This window comes from Antechinus flavipes, chromosome 2 (genome assembly GCF_016432865.1).
Source record: "Antechinus flavipes isolate AdamAnt ecotype Samford, QLD, Australia chromosome 2, AdamAnt_v2, whole genome shotgun sequence".
NCBI lineage: Eukaryota > Metazoa > Chordata > Mammalia > Dasyuromorphia > Dasyuridae > Antechinus > Antechinus flavipes.
The window spans coordinates 366326560-366347590 of NC_067399.1; the positions used below are offsets into that span (position 1 = coordinate 366326560).

At 35.7% G+C, this 21031-nt stretch overlaps 1 protein-coding gene across 1 annotated transcript in view; it reads left to right on the top strand.

Annotated features, from left to right (window-relative positions):
- The first annotated feature begins 480 nt into the window (after positions 1 to 480).
- Positions 481 to 21031, top strand: part of SLC22A4 (solute carrier family 22 member 4) — a 90447-nt gene continuing 69896 nt past the window's right edge. The window contains exon 1 of the mRNA XM_051978228.1: positions 481 to 1111. Within this exon, the coding sequence (XP_051834188.1) occupies positions 719 to 1111 (393 nt within the window). The 5' untranslated portion in view covers positions 481 to 718. The remainder of the gene's footprint in view (positions 1112 to 21031) is intronic.

A 21031-nucleotide genomic window follows, 5' to 3' on the forward strand; every position in this document is an offset into this window, starting at 1 on the left:
AGTGATTATTTTTCTTTCCTAAACCCTTTTCTATATTAAACTGAAACCCATTCTGCCACTCTACCTCCTCCAGTTTTTGTTTTTGTTTTTGTTTTTAAAGACCCTTCTATGATTTCCGGTCCCCCATCAATGTTGCCCTTAATTCAATGTCGTTCCTAAAATGTGGTACCCAGAATTTAAGTCAATACACTGGATGTGTTGTTAATCCGGCAGAGAATCGCTGTATTGAGTCACTCCCGTGATCTGGGCACGACTTCAACCCAAGGCCCTACTGCCTTTATGGGAGCAGAGTGGGCAAATGGGGACATGGACCACAAGTACTCGCTAAACTCCTTATAGCTATTGGACCCCAAAGAAAATTATAATCCCCCACACACACATACACCCCCACACCCCCATATGTGACAGCATTCCTAGTGACCTGAAACTGTACGACTAAGGTCAGAGCAAGTGGCGCTCTCCAGCGTTTGAGACCTTGCCCCCGCCTCTATCCTGTGGGAAGGGGCGGGACAAAGGGAACTCAGAGAGGCAGCCGACCAATCCTACCTCCCTGCGTCCAGGGCACCGCAAGGGAAGGAGGGTGGAGGAAGAAGCACATTGGGAAGGCCCCGCCTCACTAACCCCCCTCCTCACCCCACTGCGGGGCTTCAGTCAATAAAGGCGTTAGATCTCCTAGTCTTTTTTTCCCGGGGACTTTCTATCTCCCTAGAGCTGCGCCATGCGGGACTACGACGAGGTGACAGCCTTCCTGGGCGAGTGGGGACCCTTCCAGCGCCTCATCTTTTTCCTACTCAGCGCCAGCATCATCCCCAATGGTTTCAATAGTATGTCCATAGTATTCCTAGCGGGGATCCCCGAGCACCAGTGCCGGGTGCCCGCCTCGGCGAACCTGAGCAGCGAGTGGAGAAACCACAGCATTCCGCGGCAAATGCAGGACGGCCGCGAGGTGCCCAGCAAGTGCCGGCGCTACCAGCTCGCGGCTCTGGCCAACTTCTCGGCCCAGGGGCTGGTGCCCGGCAGAGACGTGAACCTGAGTCAGGTGGAGCTGGAGCCCTGTCTGGACGGCTGGGAGTACAGCCAGGACACGTACCTGTCCACCATCATCACTGAGGTGGGTGCTGTGCCCGGATGAGGGGGTGCCGCAGCCCTGGGAGTCCTACGGGCTCTCCCTCAGGGATCCCTTAGCCAGAGCTGCCTTCCCGTAGAGCTAGCGAGCACATGTCATTGTGACTCCATGCTCTGGTGCTCCGGGGCTGTGTGCCTGAGTCAGGGTGGCCGCTGCTGGGTGTCAGCAAAGGTGCGGCGTGACCCCAGGAAGGAACGGTGGGCTTGGATCTGCGGTGAGGAGCTAATACACGCCCCAAGCGCCTCTCCGGGTATAGGAGCCCTGAGATAGAAGCGGGTCCCGGGGCTCGAGTGAGAGAGAAGCCGCGCCAGAGCAGCCAAGCCAACAAAGGGCCAAACGTTACTCCCAACACGCCTTTTTTCCTCCAGTTTCATAACTGGGTCTGGACCTATTTCCCAAGAGCCAAATGTTGGCATGTCAACAGCCCCAGGCGGCAAACTGTCCAGAGGTAGAATAGTTGAGTCAATGTTAACATTAGAACAGTCCAAAAGAAGGGGAAGTCTCTTCCTACCCACCCCCAACCCTCCTCCAAGGGAATGACTGAGTCGAGAGAGAAGACTGGCTGACCAGCTCCACCCTGGCTCCAAAGTGCCCCCGAAGCAGCCTGACTCTAGCGGTGGCAGATCCTGGCTAATTCTCATCCCCTTTTTGCCCTCAGTGTCTTTGGCCTTCAACACAGTCACACAGACTTTGCGTCTGTCTGTCTCACTCTCTGTCTCTGCTCTCTCTGTATGGCTCTCTATTTTTGTGTCTGTATCTCTGTCTCTATCTGTCTCTGTCTCACTCTCACTCTCTCTGTCCGTCTTTATCTCTGTCACCCTGTGTGTGTGTGTGTGTGTGTGTGTGTGCACTTCTGGAATCTGAATGATGTTCTGTTCTGGGCTTGTCTTGAAGCCCAGTCTTAGGCAGGAAGGTTCTCTGAAGTTGGCCCACTAATTTCAGTCTTTTGATGACTTTTCTGGGGAAGGTTTCTGGACTCCTACTCTCACTTTTCCCCATAGTTATTTTTTTTTAAATGTCACTGAAATATGTACCTATTCAATTCACTATTCCCCTCACACCCAACTTATAAATGTATCCTGGGGATGGAGGACAGAAGGTAAGGGACTCTGTTTTTGTCTCTCTACCTCCAACACTTGCACAGAATGGACACAATAAATATTTCTTGAAGGTTACAAAATTAAAGTTCTTGTATACTGATATGTTAATGGAAGTCAGGAAGCCATCTCTTATTTTGTCTGCCAAGGAGGATGAGTTCCAGGTGTGAAAATTTCTAACGATTTCCTAAACTTTCTTAGTAAATAACAAAGTGTTGGGGTATCTTGCCTAGGCAGAAAGAAAGTATATGTCAGAACAGAATTTGAACCAAAATTTTTCTGACTCTAAGACTAGCCCTCTATCTTCTCTGCCAGTATCTATCTCCCTTATACTGTAGCATCATCTCAAATGTTTTAAAATATTTTTCTACTATAATTTCTTTATTTGGGAAAGGGGAGGGTTGGAGTCAAATTTGAATTCAGGTCCTCCTGCCTCCAGGGCTCTATCCACTTTGCCACCTCACTCCTCTCTTTGTTTCATTTTTCTCAACCAGTACCAGCCCTTTATCCAATTCCTTTAAGTGGAATATTCTAGCTCTAAAGTGCATTTTTGTCATCATCTAGGAAGCTGTAGTCAGAAATTTAAGGAGAAAGAAACTTATGTTTGTTGACTTGATTGTCTCCATCTTTTTCTCCATTCTTGTGCTGAGCAACCAGACTTCAAAGCCTAGTTTGATATTTGAAATGAGGTGCTGGCAACAGACTCTTTGGATCTAGAACACCTACTAGCTGTCAATGGCTTTTACCTGGAGTTGTCTCTACCCCTTGGAGTCTGTCTACCTTTCTAGTGGGGGTTCCTTCTTAAGAAGGATATTATTAAGAATAATTATTTTATTGGCAGCTTAATTTAAAACATCACTAAATTATTTACATTTAAGTGAATTCATTTCTAATTTCAAGGAGTCTGTGACTTGGGAAAGATTATGTACATGTTGTGCTAAACTGCTAATTTTCCTCTCAAGTCTTTGTTTTTAGTCCCAATGAAAAGTAGAACTTCATAGTACTGCAGACCTACCTCCATTCCACAAATCCTGAACTAATCATCTGCCTGTGAGCCAAATTCTAGATCTTGAGTTTTTAATCACTCCAAGTTCTCATCAAATATATTGCTTATTCAATTTCATTGTTTTTTCCCTTATTATGTTCAGAATTAGTTCCAATTTTTTTGTTTTACATTATTTCAAATAGATTTTATCAGATTTTTTTTTGTATTCCTGAATCTCATTATCTAAGTTGTATTTTAGTTTTTATTACATTGGTATATCAGAGTTTATTTGAACATTCCCCTCTTGTTAGCATTCTATTTAGAATACATTCTATTTTTTTGCAATTACAAATTATGCTGCTATGAAAATCTTGAAGCAGATAGTTCTTTTTTATTTTTTATTTTGTAATAAATTAATTATTTCTGAATTTTTTTTTTTTTTAGTTCTGAGTTCTCTCTCTCCCTCCAGTCCTTACCCATCTCATTGAAAGGGCAGCAATATGATATGAATTATACATGTGAAATCATGCAGAATACATCTTTTATTTTTGATAACGTTAAAGGTATACTCCCAATAATGGCTTCAATAGCTCAGCACTATCCCTTTTCACATAAATAACCCATTACGGTTTCTTATGATGTATTTGTGGGTTATTTATGTGAGTTGGAAGTTATTTATGGAGTTGGGAGGGATTTCAGAGGTTTATGTCTCTGTGACAAAAGAAACAAAAAAGAAACAAAAAAGCCACTTCTATAACATCCCCGACAATTGATATACTAGCCCAGCATTTCCCACTTAGTATTTTTCAACTCTTTGGATTTATGACAATAGTCCAAAGATGACCATTTAATGGCTCAGGAAGTCCAAGGGGTTCACATTAAAACATTCTTTAATAATGCCTTAAACCATAAATAATTGCCCATTACATTACAAAAATATTTTTCTTCAAAATGCATATTAAAGGATAGCAATACGGGGCCCATGAAATATATATGTATGTATGTATATATATGCACATATATATATGTATGTATATAGAATACATATTTATATGTATTGACAACTGTATTTCAATATAACTGGCTTCCTTTGTATTTTATTTTATGCGTTTGAAAACATTCTTCTGAGAAGTTCATAAGCTTCACCAAATTGTCAAAGGAATCCAGGATAAAAGATTAGGAATCCAAGTATTATAATTTGTTGAAGGTCACAAAGACAACCCAGATGCCAGAGAAAGTTTGTACCACAAAAACAGTGAATGGTGAATAAAGGCTTACCAAGGAAACAGCCTAAGACTTGGCAGAACCAAAGCATCTGCCCTTTTCTCTATTACTGGAATGAAACTTGATATTTCTGGGAGAGACAAGCAGTTTGCAATTTCCTTCTCCAGGAGGATACTCTTTGGGTGCCTAATGACTCATCACCCCAAAGTTGCTGTAAGCCACTCTTCTCTCTTCAGCTTCTTTTCACCTTGGAGAGTTTCTATAGTACCCTTGGAACAGTCTTTCCTGCCAGACTTTGGTAGAATGTTTCTAGCAAGAAGATGTGGGAAAGGAAAGGGAGGACTGAATATATTAACTTTAGCATAAATCCCCATGGTCTGGGCCCCACCTGCCTTTCTTATAATGATAATTCCTCTGTTTAATAGTGTTTTACTTTCTAGGTCCGTTTTTTAAATTTATTTTTTTATGAATGCAATTAACAAAAAAAGAGAATTATTTGTGAAAGTAATTTTAAAAATATTTGCAAATGAAGCATAGTAACAAAATCACTCTTTTTAAATCCCCTTTTGAATTTATTTTCATTTTTTCTGTGTTTTTAATATTTTCTTCATATATTCCTCTTTTTTTTTTTTGTATCTGTCATTCTCCATTAACTCACATCCCACCTACACCCATACACATACATTCCAAATCAAAACTCTTCCTTGTAACAAATCAAGGGAGTAAGGAGGGTTGGGGAAGGTTTGATACATGTCCTTGTCTGAAAATGCATGCCTCAATCTGTACTTCTACTCCATCATCTAAGAGGTACATAAAGTGTTTCATCATAAGTCTTTTGATCATTGCATTCATGGTTCTCTAATTACTACAGAAAAAAAGTCTCAATTCTTTAGTCTGACATTTAAGGTAACTGGCAAATCCAATTGTTCCAATTTCAACTCTCACTCTTCCTTTCCACATATGTAATTCCGTAGCCAAATGGAATCACTTGATTTCTCTTGTACATGCCCCACATTTTCCCTTTCCTTTCCCTTTTCTCCTTCTGAGACTTTGTTCACACTGATCTCTGTGCTCACACTAATACCTTTTAAGATACTACTTTCTCTTCAAAACTCAGTACTACCTTCTTTAGGAAATGTTCATATAATTTCAAACTGAAGGGAGTCAGCAAACATTTCCTAAAGAAGGTAGTACTGAGTTCATAAAGTATTTAATATTATTATCATACAGAAACTATAGAGCAAGACAGAGTGTAATATTTATTGAAGACTGAGGCAACAGAGTGTAATATTGAGCCAAAATTTTGAATTTTGACAAACTGAAACTATCCATTCTTATTTCATTGAAACTTCATGAGAATGGCTATGATTTATTTACTCTTTTTTTACCTTTTTTTTTTTTTTTTTGCTGAGGCAATTGGGGTTAAGTGACTTGCCCAGGGTCACACAACAAGGAAATGATAACTGTCTGAAGTCAAATTTGAACTCAGACCCTCCTAACTTCAGGGCTGGTGCTCTATCCACTGTGCCACCTAGCTGTCCCTATTATTTACTTTTTAAAAAATTTTAGGGGTCAAAAAATGGGGGGCAGTTACATGGTTCAGGGAATACAGCACCAACCCTGATTTCAAGAGCACCTAAATTTAAATCTGGCCTCAGACACTTAACACTTACAATGGGCAAATCACTTAACCCCAATTGCCTCACCAAAAAAAATTAGGAGAAAAGAAAGCACATTGTATAAAATCTATTATGTGCCAGACACTATGCTAAGCACTTTACATGTATCTCTGTTCATCCTCACAATAGTCCTATGAGATAGGTGTTATTTTATTATTCTGAATTTAAACATGGAAAAAAAAATTTCATACATAGAGCAGTAATCAAAAAGAGGATTTTGTGGGAAACCGTCAATCTTCATTTCATAGTTTGATTTTTTTGAAAAAAAAAAAGTAAATTCTGTTTTCACAACTGTCTTGTTTGTGCTTCTTCTGAACTTCCTTTTATTGTCTATTATACTTTTTTTTAATGTTGCAATGGCCCTCAGTGTGTGTGTATGTGTGTGTGTGTGTGAGAGAGAGAGAGAGAGAGACAGAGAGAGTGTGTTTGTGTTTGTGTGTGTGTGTGTGTGTGTGTGTTAATTCTACCTTTTTTTAAATTTTCTTCTAATTTACTAAGAAAGGAGGGAAATCCTTATAACAAAGAAGCAAGGTCAAACAAAAGGAATTATATAGTGGCCAAGTCCAAACATGTACATCTCTATACCTTGTGTTAATAATCTCCTGATCTGAAAATGGGTAACATGTTTCATCACAGTTTCTCTGGAGACATGACTGGTTAGAGCTTTGATCAGAATCCTTATGTTTTTTAAAGTTGTTTTTTTTTTTTTACAATGGCATTATCCTTGTAGAAATTGTTTCTGATCACTTCATTCTACATCAGTTTATACTTCCCAGGGTTCTTTAAAAAGCATCTCTTTTGTCATTCTTATGGTGCAATAATATTCCATTACATCAACATACCACAATTTGATCAGCCATTTTCACTTACGTGAGAAAACATAAGATGCATGTTTTAGATACTAGTTCCATTTTAATTTCTCCCTTCAAAATTAGGAAATTTGTTTTGTGTATGATTATTCCTTTCTCAGTATAATCCTTTCTCTTAATTTCCCTTACTTAGCTCCACTTGTTTCTCCATTGAGTTAGATATATTTCTATACTAAACTGTTTCTGTGTATGTGTTCAACCTTTCTTTGTCCATTTCATGTAAGAGTTAAAATCATCTAATGCTTGCTTCTCTCACCCTTTTCTTCATGTTTAAGCATAATTGGACTCTGTGAAAATCAAAATTTTAAAAAGCCTGAACACTATATTTTAAGAAATCACAAATAAAAATCGTGAGGATCTATGAGATACAGAAGTTAAAGCAAAGATAGACTCTATTAATCACTTCCTAAAAGCAACACTTCTTCCCTGAAAGGAAGAGGAATACTTTTCCTAACATCCATCCCAACTATGAAAAGTAACAAATTCTATCCCCTTCTTCCTCCTTTCTACTTTAGTTTACCTTCTTTTATCCTCCCTCCTCTTTCTTCTCTTAAAATCCTTAGAACAGAACCAATTCACCCCTTCCCTAGACTTCTATTTTTCTTATTTTTCTCAATACTCTTTGAAAAAAGGTATTGTTTCTTCTCATTAGAATATGAACACTATATTATCATACAACTCCTTTCAAATAAATTTAACTTTCTAGATTTCTTTGGATTCCTTCTTTGTATTTCAATGTTTTTATTCTGCTCTGTTCTTTTCATAAGAATTAATTAAAATTCCTCTATTTTTTAAGGCCCCTTTTCTTTTCTTTCCTCTCCACCCCAGCATAGATATGGCTACCATTAGTCACAAATATGGATATGTATATATGTGTATATATACATATATATGCATGTATATACGTATGTGTATGTATGTGTATATATATATATATATATACATACATACATACATATGCACACTATTTCTATTTCTATTAGTTTTTTCTCTGGAAGCAGGTAGTAGCATCTTCATAAATTCTTATTCAAAGTTGTTCTTATAACAATATTACTGTTACTATATATAGTATATACTATATACTATATTCTCTTGTATCTCCTCATTTCACTCTTCATCATTAATTTCTTATAGCACAGTAGTATTCCATCATAATCATATACCAGGCCCATTCCTTGCCATAGGATGATACTCAGCATTGCAGTTAAGTTATTCTTGGTTGTAAGCCTATACTTTTATTTTTGGAATGTTATATTCTTTTCTTGTTTTTTGGTTTTGTTTTATTAGTTTTTAGTAGAACGTGCTAGGTCTTGTATGATCCAGACAGTAATTCTTTGGTACTTTAAATGTTTCTTTCCAGATTTCCTTTGCTGTAGGAGCTTCAATATTGGCTATGACATTCCTGGGACTTTTCCTTTTGCAATTCCTCTCTAGAAATGATCAGTGGATTCTTTTTATTTTTGCTCTGATCTCTATCCATAATAGATCTTGGCAGTTTTCATTTGTGAAATATGCTACCAAGACATTTTTAATCATAATTTTCACAGAGTCTAATGATATCTAAACTATCTCTCCTTGGATCGTTTTTCAGATCAATTGCTTTTTTTCAGTTATTTTTATTTTTTTCTACTTTCCAGTCATTTGATTGTGTTATAATATTTTTGCTGTTTCATGGAGTAACTGATTTCTGTTTGGTCTGTCCTGGTTTTCTGAGTTTCCAATTCTTTAGTAAGGTTTACCACTTCCTCTTTTAAACTACCTATTCTCATTATTTTTTTCAGAGGTCTTTTTTTTTTTTGTCTCTTGTTTTATTTCTTCTAGGTAGTCATTTCCCTTGTGGAAAATCATTTTTTCTCTTTGAGGTGCTGAGTTAGATTTACAATAATTTTTTTAAACTTGATGGTATTTTATTTGTTTCATTCATCTATCTGGCTTTAGGTCCTGAATTATGTCTTCATTCCATCCTATCTATCTACCCTCTGCCATAATCTTGAAGGGAAGGGTCAACCCTGCTTGGTTTTACTTTGGGTCCCATAGATTTTGGATTAAATACCACCTGGATTTTTGAGGTTCAGAGGTCCTCATCTAAAAGGTCTTCTCTGTTATCTTACAATGGAATGTTAGACACCCAGAAACTTTGCATCTTGGTGGCCCTGGTCTCAGTGTTGCAGCCCTCACACTCACAGGTTGATACACTACATTGGTCAAATATTATTACTTCCTAAGGTTTCCAAGTTTCCCACCCTGGCACTTTCTAAAGAGACTTATCAACTCTTGCTCCCTCCAGATATAGAATGTTGCAGGCTTTTGGTGTCCCTGGCAATTTTCAATTCAGCTGGGAGGTTACCCAAAACTAGTGGATAAGAAATAGCAAATAGTTTTTTAAAGTATTGCTAAGAGAAACCTAGAAACTGTATGAACATAATTATAAAACATTGTATATGAATAAAGTCAGATTTAAATAATTGGAGAAATATTGTTTGTGGTTGGGCTGAGCCAAAGTAATAAAAATGAAAAATCTACCTAAACTAATCTACTTATTCATTGCATCCTGATTAAACTACCAAAAAATATTTTATTGAGCTAGAAAAAAAATAGTAACAAAATTTATGTGGAAAAAATATATCAAAGGAATTTATAAAAATGTAGAGGAAGGAGATTTAAAGATTCATATCTTTATATATATGTGTGTGTATATATACATATACATATATACATACATATATATACATTTACATATATGCTTGATTATATATATATCAAGCAGTGATTATAAAAGCTATCTGGTACTGGCTAAGAAATGATTGGTGGATCAGTGAATAGAGTAGATATATAATACACAATAATCAGTGATTATAGTAACCTTGTGTTTGATAAATTCAAAGATCTGAAATTTTGGAACAAGACTTTACTAATTGTTTTTGTTTTTTCTTAATTATAGACCAATATCTTACACTGTTTACCAAGATAACTTCAAAATGGATAGATAACCTAGACATAAAGGATGAAATCATAAGTCAGTTGTAGAGCATGGAACATATTACCTATCAGATTTATGGATAAGGAAAGAATTTATAAGTAAACAATAAATAGAGTGATCATGGGATGTAAAATGGATGATTTTATTACATGAAATTTAAAAGGTTTTATACAAATAAAACCAATTTAGCTAAGATTGGAAGGAAAGCAGAAAATTGCAGGGGATGGAGTATAATCAGTTTCTCAGATAAAAGCTTCATAATTCAAATATATAGAGAACTGGTCAAATTTATAAGAATACAAGTTATTCTCCAATTGTTAAATGGTCAAAGAATATGAACAGACAGTTTTTAAGTTAAAGAAATCAAAGCTATGTATAGTCATATAAAAATGCTCCAAATCATTAATTAAAGGAATGCAAATTAATGCAGCTCTGAGGAACTACCTTACACCTAATGGATTTATAAAGATGACAGAAAAGGGAAAATGACAAATGTTGGAGAAATGTGGAAAAACTGAGACACTATAATGCAAGGTTATAGAGTTATAAATTGATCCAACAATTCTGGAGAACAATTTAGAATTATACTCAGAGTTATAAAACTGTGTATTCCCTTTGAGTCAGCAATACAACTATTAGGGCTGCTTTCTAAAATGATCAGGTGAAAAAGAGAAAGAACCTCTATGTTCTAAAATATTTATAGTAGCTTTCTTTGAGGTAGCAAAGAATTGGAAATTGCGGGGATGCCCATTAATTGGGGATTGGCTAAATAAGTTATGGTATATAATTGTAAATGGAATACTATTGTGCTACAAGAAATGAGAAGCAGGCATGAAATAATGCAGAGTGAAATGAGCAGAAACAGGAGTACATTATATACAGTAACAACAATATTGTTGAAGAGTAACTGTTAATGACTAAGCTCTTTTGAATAATATGATCACTCAATTTAACTACAAAAATTTATGAAAGAAAATGCTATCCATCTCCAGAGAAAGAACTGATACATGGAAGTATATATTGTATGACTTCATTCATATAAAATATGTATAAACATATACATACATATATGTATAGTTATACATCTATACGTATATATTTTCTATGTGGATTTATATGTGTATGTACAGACATAACACACATATCAAATATTGGTCTTCTCTAATACAGAGTTCAGTTACTCCATCTGTAAAATGAGAATAATAATAGAGTCTATTTACAAGGTAGGGAGACAACTGAAAATGCACCATAAATAAATAAATAAGAGAATAAATGAACAAATAAAAAAATGACAAATGGGATATATCTAGGTTAAAAAAAATTTTTTTAAAGAAAGATCACTTTGAAGAAAAGTGTTGCTGAACCATTAAAAAATCACAAAAGAGAAGGAAGTCCAGAGGGAGATAAAGACAGAGAGGACAGCTTTGAAATTGTGATGCATTTATTTTAAATACAACAATAAAACCTGTATGTAATGGAGACTCATAGTTTTACATACAATCCCCTTTTTCTATGCTTTGCATAATGAGCTAAAATGCATCATAGGAGCTAGAGTCAGCAAAGCTTGAGTTCAAATTCAGTCTCAGATACTTTCTAGCTGTGCAGCTCTTGGCACTTAACTTCTGTCGGTCTCAGTCACTTCATCTGTAAAATGAGAATAATAATAGAGCCTACCCTATTGATCTTTTATAAAGATCAAATGGGCAATATTTGTAAATCATTTAGCACAATGCCTGTAATACATTAAACACTTAATGAAAGTTTATTCCCTCTTTTTTGTGTATGAAAATGTTCATGTTTGTTGAGTTCAGATTAACAAAAGATTAAAATTAAAGGAAAGCAGTTCAACAAAACCAACTCAGCCAATGATTTTATCTGACTAATATATGCAACATTTTTGTCTTTGTAACCTCCATTCTTCACTTTTCCCAAAGGGAGAAAGTTAGGTTACCTTCTATGTTCTCTGGGGTCATCACTGATTTTAGAATCTTGCTCCAGGCTCAGCTTTATTTACATTGTTAGAGGTATTGTTCATATTGTTCTGGTTCTTGTCCTTTTACTCTGAATCTGTTCAAGCATAACTTATCAGACAAATACTATGTGCTAGGCACTGGGCTAAGCACTGGGAATACAAAGAAAGGCAGAACAGTCTGCTGCTCCCAAGAAGCTCACAATCTAATGAGGGAGACAACAACATGCCATAGGAAGAATAAACTGGAATAATCGACAGAAGAAAGACACTCCAATTAGGAGCGATCAAGAAAGGCTTCCTATAGAAGGTGAGATTTTAGCTGGGAGGAGAAGGCAGAGAAAACAGGAGATGGATATGAGGAGGGAAAGCATTGCAGGCACACAGGATGACTAGTAAAAATGCCCAGAGTTAGGAGACGAATTCTTGTGAAAGAACAACATGGAAACTAGTGTTATTGGAGTATACATGAAGGTAAGTAAAGAATAAGAAGACTAAAGAGTTAGGAGGGAACTAGGTTAGCAAGGGCTTTAAAAGTAAAACCAAAATTTTATATTTGATCCTGGAGTTGAGGGAGCTACTGAAATTTACTGAGTAGGGGGATCTCATGGTTAGAACTGCACTTTAGAAAGGTCCATTTGATAAGGTGAGTGGAGAATGAACTGGAATGCGGAAATATGAGGTAGAGAGCAACCAATATTATTATTGCAATCATCCAAGAATGAAGTAATAATAGACCTATACCAGGGTGATAGAAGTGTCATGAGGTGAGATATTGTCAAGGTAGAATTGACAAGGCTTGATCACAGATTGGATATGAGAGAGAGTATGGAATCAAGGATGTCCCTTTGGTGAGCTTGGGTAAACGGTTTTACCTTTGACACTAATAGGAAAATTAGTGTGGGGCGGGAAGTAATGAATTAGCTTTTGAAGATGTTTGAGTTTAAGATATCTACAGGGAAACTAGTTTAAGATATCCAGGAGACAGAGATATAAAACCATAAAATAATCTAAATGAAGAGATTAGGACTAGGTAAATCAATCAGCATAAAAATAGCAATTGAATCCATTGGAGGGGATGAGGTCACCAAGTAAAATAGTATAGATCAAGAAGAGAAAAAGGCCCAGGCAAGAGCCTAGTCAGGTCCTGGATGAAGATAATGTAAAGGAAATTAAGAAGAAATTGTCAGATAAGTAAGAGGAAAAGTAGGAGAAAATTGTGTTACAAAAACCTCGGGAGAAGATGTTGTGCCAAATTCTGCAAAAAGGTCAAGATGAATGAAAACTAAGAAAAAGGCACTGGAATTGGCAATTAAATCACTGGGAAATTTGGAGAAAACAATTTCAAGTGGATGATAAGGTTGAAAGCAAGTTTGCAGAAAATTAAGAAGAAAATGAATGGAAAGACTGATTATAGATAATTTTTCTCAAGAAGTTTAGTCCAAAAAAAGTAAGAAGATACATAAAATAATAACTAGCAAGAGTGGATGTGATGAGGTTTAGATATGGGGTACCTAAATGAAATTAGGGTTTAGTTGAGATCTAATGGCAGGTTTGGGATACAGGGAGTCAAATAGAGGCCTCCTGCAACCCTCTTGGATTCGGCGGTAGATGAGGTCTAGTGAGTCCCTAATACAAGCATTTATCGCCGGAAAAGCTAGATTGATAAAAGAGGTTTATTATGGGATTTTGAAGCAAGGTTAAGGTATAGGCGAAGGTAGAGATAAGGATACCAGACAGAGGGTCCAGGGGACAGAAAGTCCTGACATGGCTAGCATGTTTGGGACCTCTGCGAAGAGGGGTCCCAGCTTGTCCTTTTTATAATGGGAGATTTAGCTAGAGGGGCTTTTGGGTGTAGCTCTGAGTTGGCTCAGATCATCTTGGGGACTGGGATAGGCCCCGATCTTCTATTAGAATACGAAGGGATCAGGATTTGTAAGTCAAAGGGTAATTAAATTGGGGGTGGGGGAAGAGGTTTGGGAATCACAAAGAAAGGAATCTTTCCAGCATTAGATGGATCCATTTAGGACTTTTGAGGCATGAACACGTTTATAGGCATAAAGGAAATGATCAACAGATAGAGAGAAATTGAAGATAAGTAAGAGTAAAGGTCATAGAGAGAGTGATCAGATGGAGAAGATAAAATGAAATATAGCGAGATTAACCTTGCCAAGAAATCTGTTCATGTGAGACAGGGGTGAAAGAAGAGATAGTAACAAAAGGAATTTGAAGGATGGGAAACCTATGAGAGGGCTCTCAGCAAATGTCCTCAATTTATTAATGCCCAACTGTATATTATTTCATCTATATGCCAAAGTTTAGCCATTTTCCTTCTGATTTTGTCTCTTCCAGTGCCTATAAGTTTACATAGCAGGTGTTTAATGTGTGGCTGGTGAATGGCCAAATGAATAAAAGAATGAACTAAATGTCTCTCATCTTTCCTATTGTTCCCATCATTAAATCTGTTTTCCTTCTGCTGAAAAATCTCATGTGAATGCTTTCTGTTGAGTTCTGGTGATGGAAACCATTGTGTAATTAATTATTTTAAATTTTTTTACTCTTTTTTTTCCCTAAACTTAACTACTCATTTTAGAGTGCTTTAAGATGTATTTTCCTCACAATAACCCTATAAGGTAAGTAGGGTAGGATTTATTATTCTCATCTCATAGGAGAGAAACCTGATAACTAAAAAATTAATGACTTTCCTATAGTCATACATTAACTAAATAATCTTATACTAAAGAATGAGTGGGTCAAAGAACAAATCACTGAAGCAATAAATAATTTCATTAGAATGACAACATACCAAAATTTATGTGATACCACCAAAGTATTACTTAGAGGAAATTTTATATCTTACATCCATAAAAAGGAGAAATAGCAGGTCAATGAATTGGGTTTGCAATTAAAAAATGGAAAAAAGAGCAAATTAAAAATTTCCAATTAAAAATCAAGCTAGAAAATCAAAAAAGCAAAAGAGAGATTAATAAAATTGAAAGTAAGAAAACTATTGAACTGACAAGTAAAATTAGGAGCTGTTTTTATGGCAGGAAAACAATAAAATAAGCTATTAGTTGATCTGATTTTTTTCAACCAGTATCAAAAATGTAAAGGGTGGCTATACTGATGAGGTTTAGATTTGGGGTACCCAAATAAAATTAGGGTTTCTGGTAGTCAGAGAGTTTAATGAGATCTAGTGGCGGCACAATGGTAGGGAGTTCTGAGGATTCCCTTTCTGGCAGCGCAGAGTCCCCTCTAAAGGAATTTACAGCCCCAAAAACCTAGATTGATAAAAGAGGTTTATTACAGGGATTGAAAGTAAGGTTAAAATCTAGTTAAGGAAATAGGTGAAAATAAAGAGGCACCGGAAACAGTATTTCAGTGGGCAGAGATCCTTGGGGTTGAAACCTCTGCAAAGAGAGGCTTCCAGTTTGGCTCTTTTTATAATGAGAGATTTAGCCAAAGGGGGCAGGTGGGTGGAGTCCCAAGTTGGTTCAGATCCTGTGGGGACTGGGACAAGCCCACATCTCCTATTGGAATTCAAAGGGGTGTTTTTGACCAGGATTTGTGAATCAAAGGTCCTAGCTTCTTTAATTGATAATGCATCAGCCAGGAGGGGTGGGAGTAATCTGAATCACAAATCAATCAAAGGATTGAAAGGATCAAAAATCATTTTCTTAAAAGGACCACAACCCACTTCAATACCACCAATGAAAATGAAATTAAAGCTATTATTAGGAATTCTTTTACTCAATTACAAGCCAATAAGTATGACAGTTGAGGTGAAATGGATGAATATTTACAAAAATATAAATTGTGTATTCTGATGGAAGTGGATCTCTTCCATAAAGAGATCTAATTCAGTTTCAATTGATCAAGGATGGACAGAAGCAGCTATACCCAAAGAAAGAACACTGGGAAATGAATACAAACTGCTTGCATTTTTGTTTTTCTTCCCGGGTTATTTATACCTTCTAAATCCAATTCTCCCTGTGCAACAAGAGAACTATTCGGTTCTGCACACATATATTATATCTAGGATATATTGTAACCTACTTAACATGTATAGGACTGCTTGCTATCTGGGGGAAGGGGTGGGGGGAGGGAGGGGAAAAATCGGAACAGAAGAGAGTGCAAGGGATAATGTTGTAAAAAATTACCCTGGCATGGGTTCTGTCAATAAAAAGTTATTTAAATATATATATTTAAATATATAAATATATATATATATATATAAAATAAGCCATCAGTGAGGTCGCTAAGAAAAATAATTTCAAGACCAGGTGAATTCACAAGTGAATACTACTAAATCTTTAAATAAGAATTAGTTCCAATACTATATAAATTATTTGGGAAAATAGGGAAAGAAGGAATCCTACCAAATTATTTTTATGATATAAATATGGTGGTGTTGCCTAAACCTGGAGGAGCAAAAATAAAGAAAAGCATAGAAACCAATTTCTTTCATAAATATTAATACAATTTTTAAAAATAAAATACTAGCAAGGAGATTACAATGATAAAACACAGAGATCATACATTATGATGAGGTGGGACTTATTCCAGGAATGTAAGGCTCATCCAATTATTAGGAAAATTACCAACACAATTGACTATATCGATAGCAAAACCAATAAAAACCTCATAATCATCTCAGTAAATTATCTCAAAAGCTTAAATATAACACTCATTCCCATTAAAACACTAGAAAGCAAAAGAATAAATGGAGTTTTCCTTAAAATGATTAAGTAGTTATCTATCTAAAACCATCAGCAAGCATTATCTGTAATTGTTGTTTTTTTATCCTTCATTCTCAAAAAGGATTATGCATCAGGGAAGTGATGTCATGACATTCAAGTGAATTGGATTTAAATGAAGGAAAGCTGTGCAAAGTCACCTGTCTCACTGTCTCTTCTGGAGACATCTGGGTACAGTAGAAAGATATAAATCAAGAAGACTGAAGATGACTCTGGATGCAGTGGGAAGTCTTGGCTTTTTTTTTTTTTAAAGTAATACCTTTTTTATTTTTAAAATGTTTGCAAAGATAATTTTCAACATTCATCCCTGCAAAACCTTATGTTCCAAAATTTTACCTCTCTTCCCCCTACCTCCTCCCCTAGACTACAAAGCAATCCAATATATGTTAAATATGTGCAATTCTTCTATACATATTTTCACATTTGTCATATCGCTCAAGAAAAATCAGATCAAAAAGGGAGAAAATGAAAAATTAAAAAATGAGAAAAAGAAAACAACAAAAATGTGAAAATACTATGTTGTGATCCACATTTAGTCCTCGCAGTCCTCTCTCTGAGCGCAGATGACTCTCTCCATTATAAGTCTATTAGAATTGACTTGAATCACCTCATTGTTGAAAAGAGCCATGTCCATCAGAATTGATCATCATATAATCTTCTTATTCTGTGTACAATGTTCTCTTGGTTCTTTTCACTTCAGTTAGCATCAATTCATATAAGTCTCTCCAGACCTTTCTGAAAGATCTTTTCTTATAGAACAATAATATTCCATAATATTCATATACCATAACTTAGCTATTCCCCAAATGATGGGCATTCACTCAGTTTCCAATTCCTTGCCACTACAAAAAGGGTTGTTACAAACATTTTTGCACATGTGGACCCTTTTTCCTTTTTTGTGATCTATTTGGGATACAGACCGGTAGAGACACTGCTGGACCAAAGGGTATACACAGTTTGGTAGCCCTTTGGGCATAACTCCAAATTGTTCTCCAGAATGATTGGATCTGTTCACAACTCCACCAACAATGTATTAGTGTCCCAGTTTTTTCCATATTTACTCCAACATTTAAAATTATATTTTCCTATCATCTTAATTAATCTGAGAGGTGTGTAGTGGTACCTCAAATTTAAGACTTTGACATTTTTAAGTTAAGGTTTTTAACAAGTCTCAGTTTGACTGAAGCCTCACCCATTTAGTGATTAAGGCTAAGCAGAAACTGAGACAAAGAATGGCCTCTTTCACCTAATCAAAATAAGCTAGACATTTTTCCAATAAAATCAGGGGTGAAGAAAGGATGTCTATTATCACCACTATCATTCAATAATATACTTGAAATGCAATAAAAGAAGAAAAAGAAATAAAAGAAATTAGAATAGGCAATGAGAGAACAAAACTTTGAATATTCTAAAGAACTAACAGTCATAAAGTAAACGCATACAAATTTCTATTTATTACCAACAAAGTCTAATGGGAACACACAGAAAGAGAATTTCTATTTAAAATAACTGCAGATGATATAAAATACTTGGGATTCTATCTGCCAAGATAAACCCAGGAATTATATGAACACAATTACAAATTACTTTTCACTCAAATAAAGACAAATATAAATAATTGGGGAAAATTGTTCATAGATAAGACAAGTTAATGTAATACGAATGACAATTCTGCCTAAATTAATTTACTTATTCAGGGCCATACCAATCAAACTACCAGAAAGTTATTTTGTAGGGTTACAAAAATTATAACAAAATTCATCCAGAAGTACAAAAGCATATCAAGGAAATCAATGAAAAATATGTGAAACAGTACCTAGCAGTACCAGATTTCAAATTGTATTGCAAAGCAATAATCATCAAAACATCTTACTGGCTGAAAAATAGAGAGGTGAATCAATGAAATAGATTAGGTACCTAATATATATTTGTAAGTGACCATAGTAATCTAGTATTTGAAAACTCAAACATTCAAACTTCTGGGACAAGAACTCATTAGATGACAAGATTTCTGGGAAAATTGGAAAGCAGATTGGCAGAAACTAGATACAGACCAATACCTCTCACCAAGTGAATGCACAAAGGAATACATGATTCAGCCAGAAAGAGTATATCAGAAATAAATTAGAGAACATGTAATATTTTATCTATCATATCTATGCATAAGGGAAGAGTTTATGACCAACTAAAAGATAGGACCATGGGATAATGAATACTTTTGATTACATTAAACTTAAACAGTTTTGCACATACAAAACCAATCTAGAAGATTATTTTAGAAGGAAAAGAGTAAACTGGGATAAAAATTTTTTTTTACATATTTCTTACATATATAGAGAATTTGAGCCACATTTATAATATATCATTCCTTACTCATAGTCAAAGGACATAAACAGTTTTCAGAAAAAGAAGTCAAAGATATATGTAGTTTTATTTTTTAATGCTCTAAATCACTACTGATTAGAGAAATGCAAATTAAAACAATTTCCAGGTTCTATATCTTATCTAACAGATTAGCTAATATGACAAAAATGGAAAATATCTAGTATTGCAAGGGATGTGGAAAAAGAGACAGTAATACACCATTAGGGGCAGCTAGATAGTGAAGCTGATAGAGCACTGGACTTGGAATCAGGAAGACTCACCTCCAGTTCAAATGTGATCTCAGACATTGACTTGCTGTGTGACCCTGAGCAAACCATTTAACCCTGTTTGTTTCAGTTTCTCATCTTGAAAATGAGCTGAAGAAGAAAATGACAAGTCCAGTATCTGGGCCAAAAAAAAAAAAAAAAAAGGGATCACAAAGAGTTGGATTTGATTGAAACAACCCAACAATAAGAACAACAATGTGTTGTTGGTAGAATTGTACGCTTATCCAACCATTCTAGAGAACAACTGGGAACTATGCCCAAAGAGTTATAAAACCATGAATATCTTTTGACTCAGCAATACCACTAATAGGTCTATATCCCAAAGAGATGAAAGACTGAGGAAAAGGACCTATATGTATAAAAATATTTACAGCAAAGAATATTTATGGGCAAAGAATTGTAAATTGAGGTGATAACTATCAATTGGATAGTGGCTTAATAAGTTGTGAGATATGATCGTATTGGGATATGATTATATTGGATTGATTCTTTTATGTTATAATATGATTATATAATAAAGTATACCAATCATATAATATATTATAATACAATGTATTAGTATCATATTACATATCATATTGTATTAGTACATTATTATATTAGAATACTAGTATTGATGAGGTTTGGATTTGGGGAACCCAAATGAAATTAGGGTTTCTAGTAGTCAGGGAATTAAATGAGGTCTAGTGGCAGGTATGGGGTTCAGGGAATCAAATGGAGCTCCCCTGCAACCTCTCAGAATTCGGCACAAGGGTAGGGAGTTTTAGGGGACTCCCTTCTGGCGGTGCAGAGGTCCTCTGTTACAGAACCAAAAACCTAGATTGATAAAAGAGGCTTATTATAGGGATTGGGAAATAAAGTTAGAAATCCTGACAGAGAGACATAAAGTCTCATTAGGGAAATAGGTGAGAATAAGGAGAGGATGGCACTGGAAAAGAATATCTATGGAAAATGGAGTTTTGCACTGAGAATGCAGTTCTCAGTGGGCAGAAAGATCTTGGCAGAAAAGAGAACTGCCAAAGTCCATCTGCAAAGACCTTAGTTGATGGAAGCTCATTATATTGCTTGTCTCGGTGGGGGTTGGGAAACCCAAGCAGATCATCAGAATGGGGACTGTGAGAGCCCAAGTTGGCTCAGATCCGATGGGGGCTGGGACAAACCAGGATCTCCTATTGGAATTCAAAGGGATGCTTTTGACCAGGATTTGTGAATCAAAGGCCCTGGCTTCCAGAACTGATATTTCTGACATCTGACATCAAATGCCTGACAACTGACATCAGCCAAGAGGGGCTGGAAGTCTGAAAGGAATCAATAGGAAATACAGTTTCTTAAAGGGACCACAACCTGCTTCATTCCTCCCTCAAGCAGTTAAAACTTAAATTCATTTAAAGGAAAAAGAACTTGGGGCAGGATCTCTTATTGAGGCAGAATTGAAGGAGAAGTGCTGCAAAGTGAAGTGAGCAGAGCCAGGAGAACACAGAAATGGCAATATTTTACAACCATTTACTAATAAATCAATTAATTAGTTAATCAGATCCATACAATGATCTAAGACAATCCCAAAGGATTTTTGATGAAAAATGCTATCTACCTCCAGCAAAAGAACTAATACAGTCTGAATGCAGATTGAAGCACAATTTTTCACTCAATTTTCTTGCTTTGCTTTTTGCAATATGACTAATATTGAAATGTTC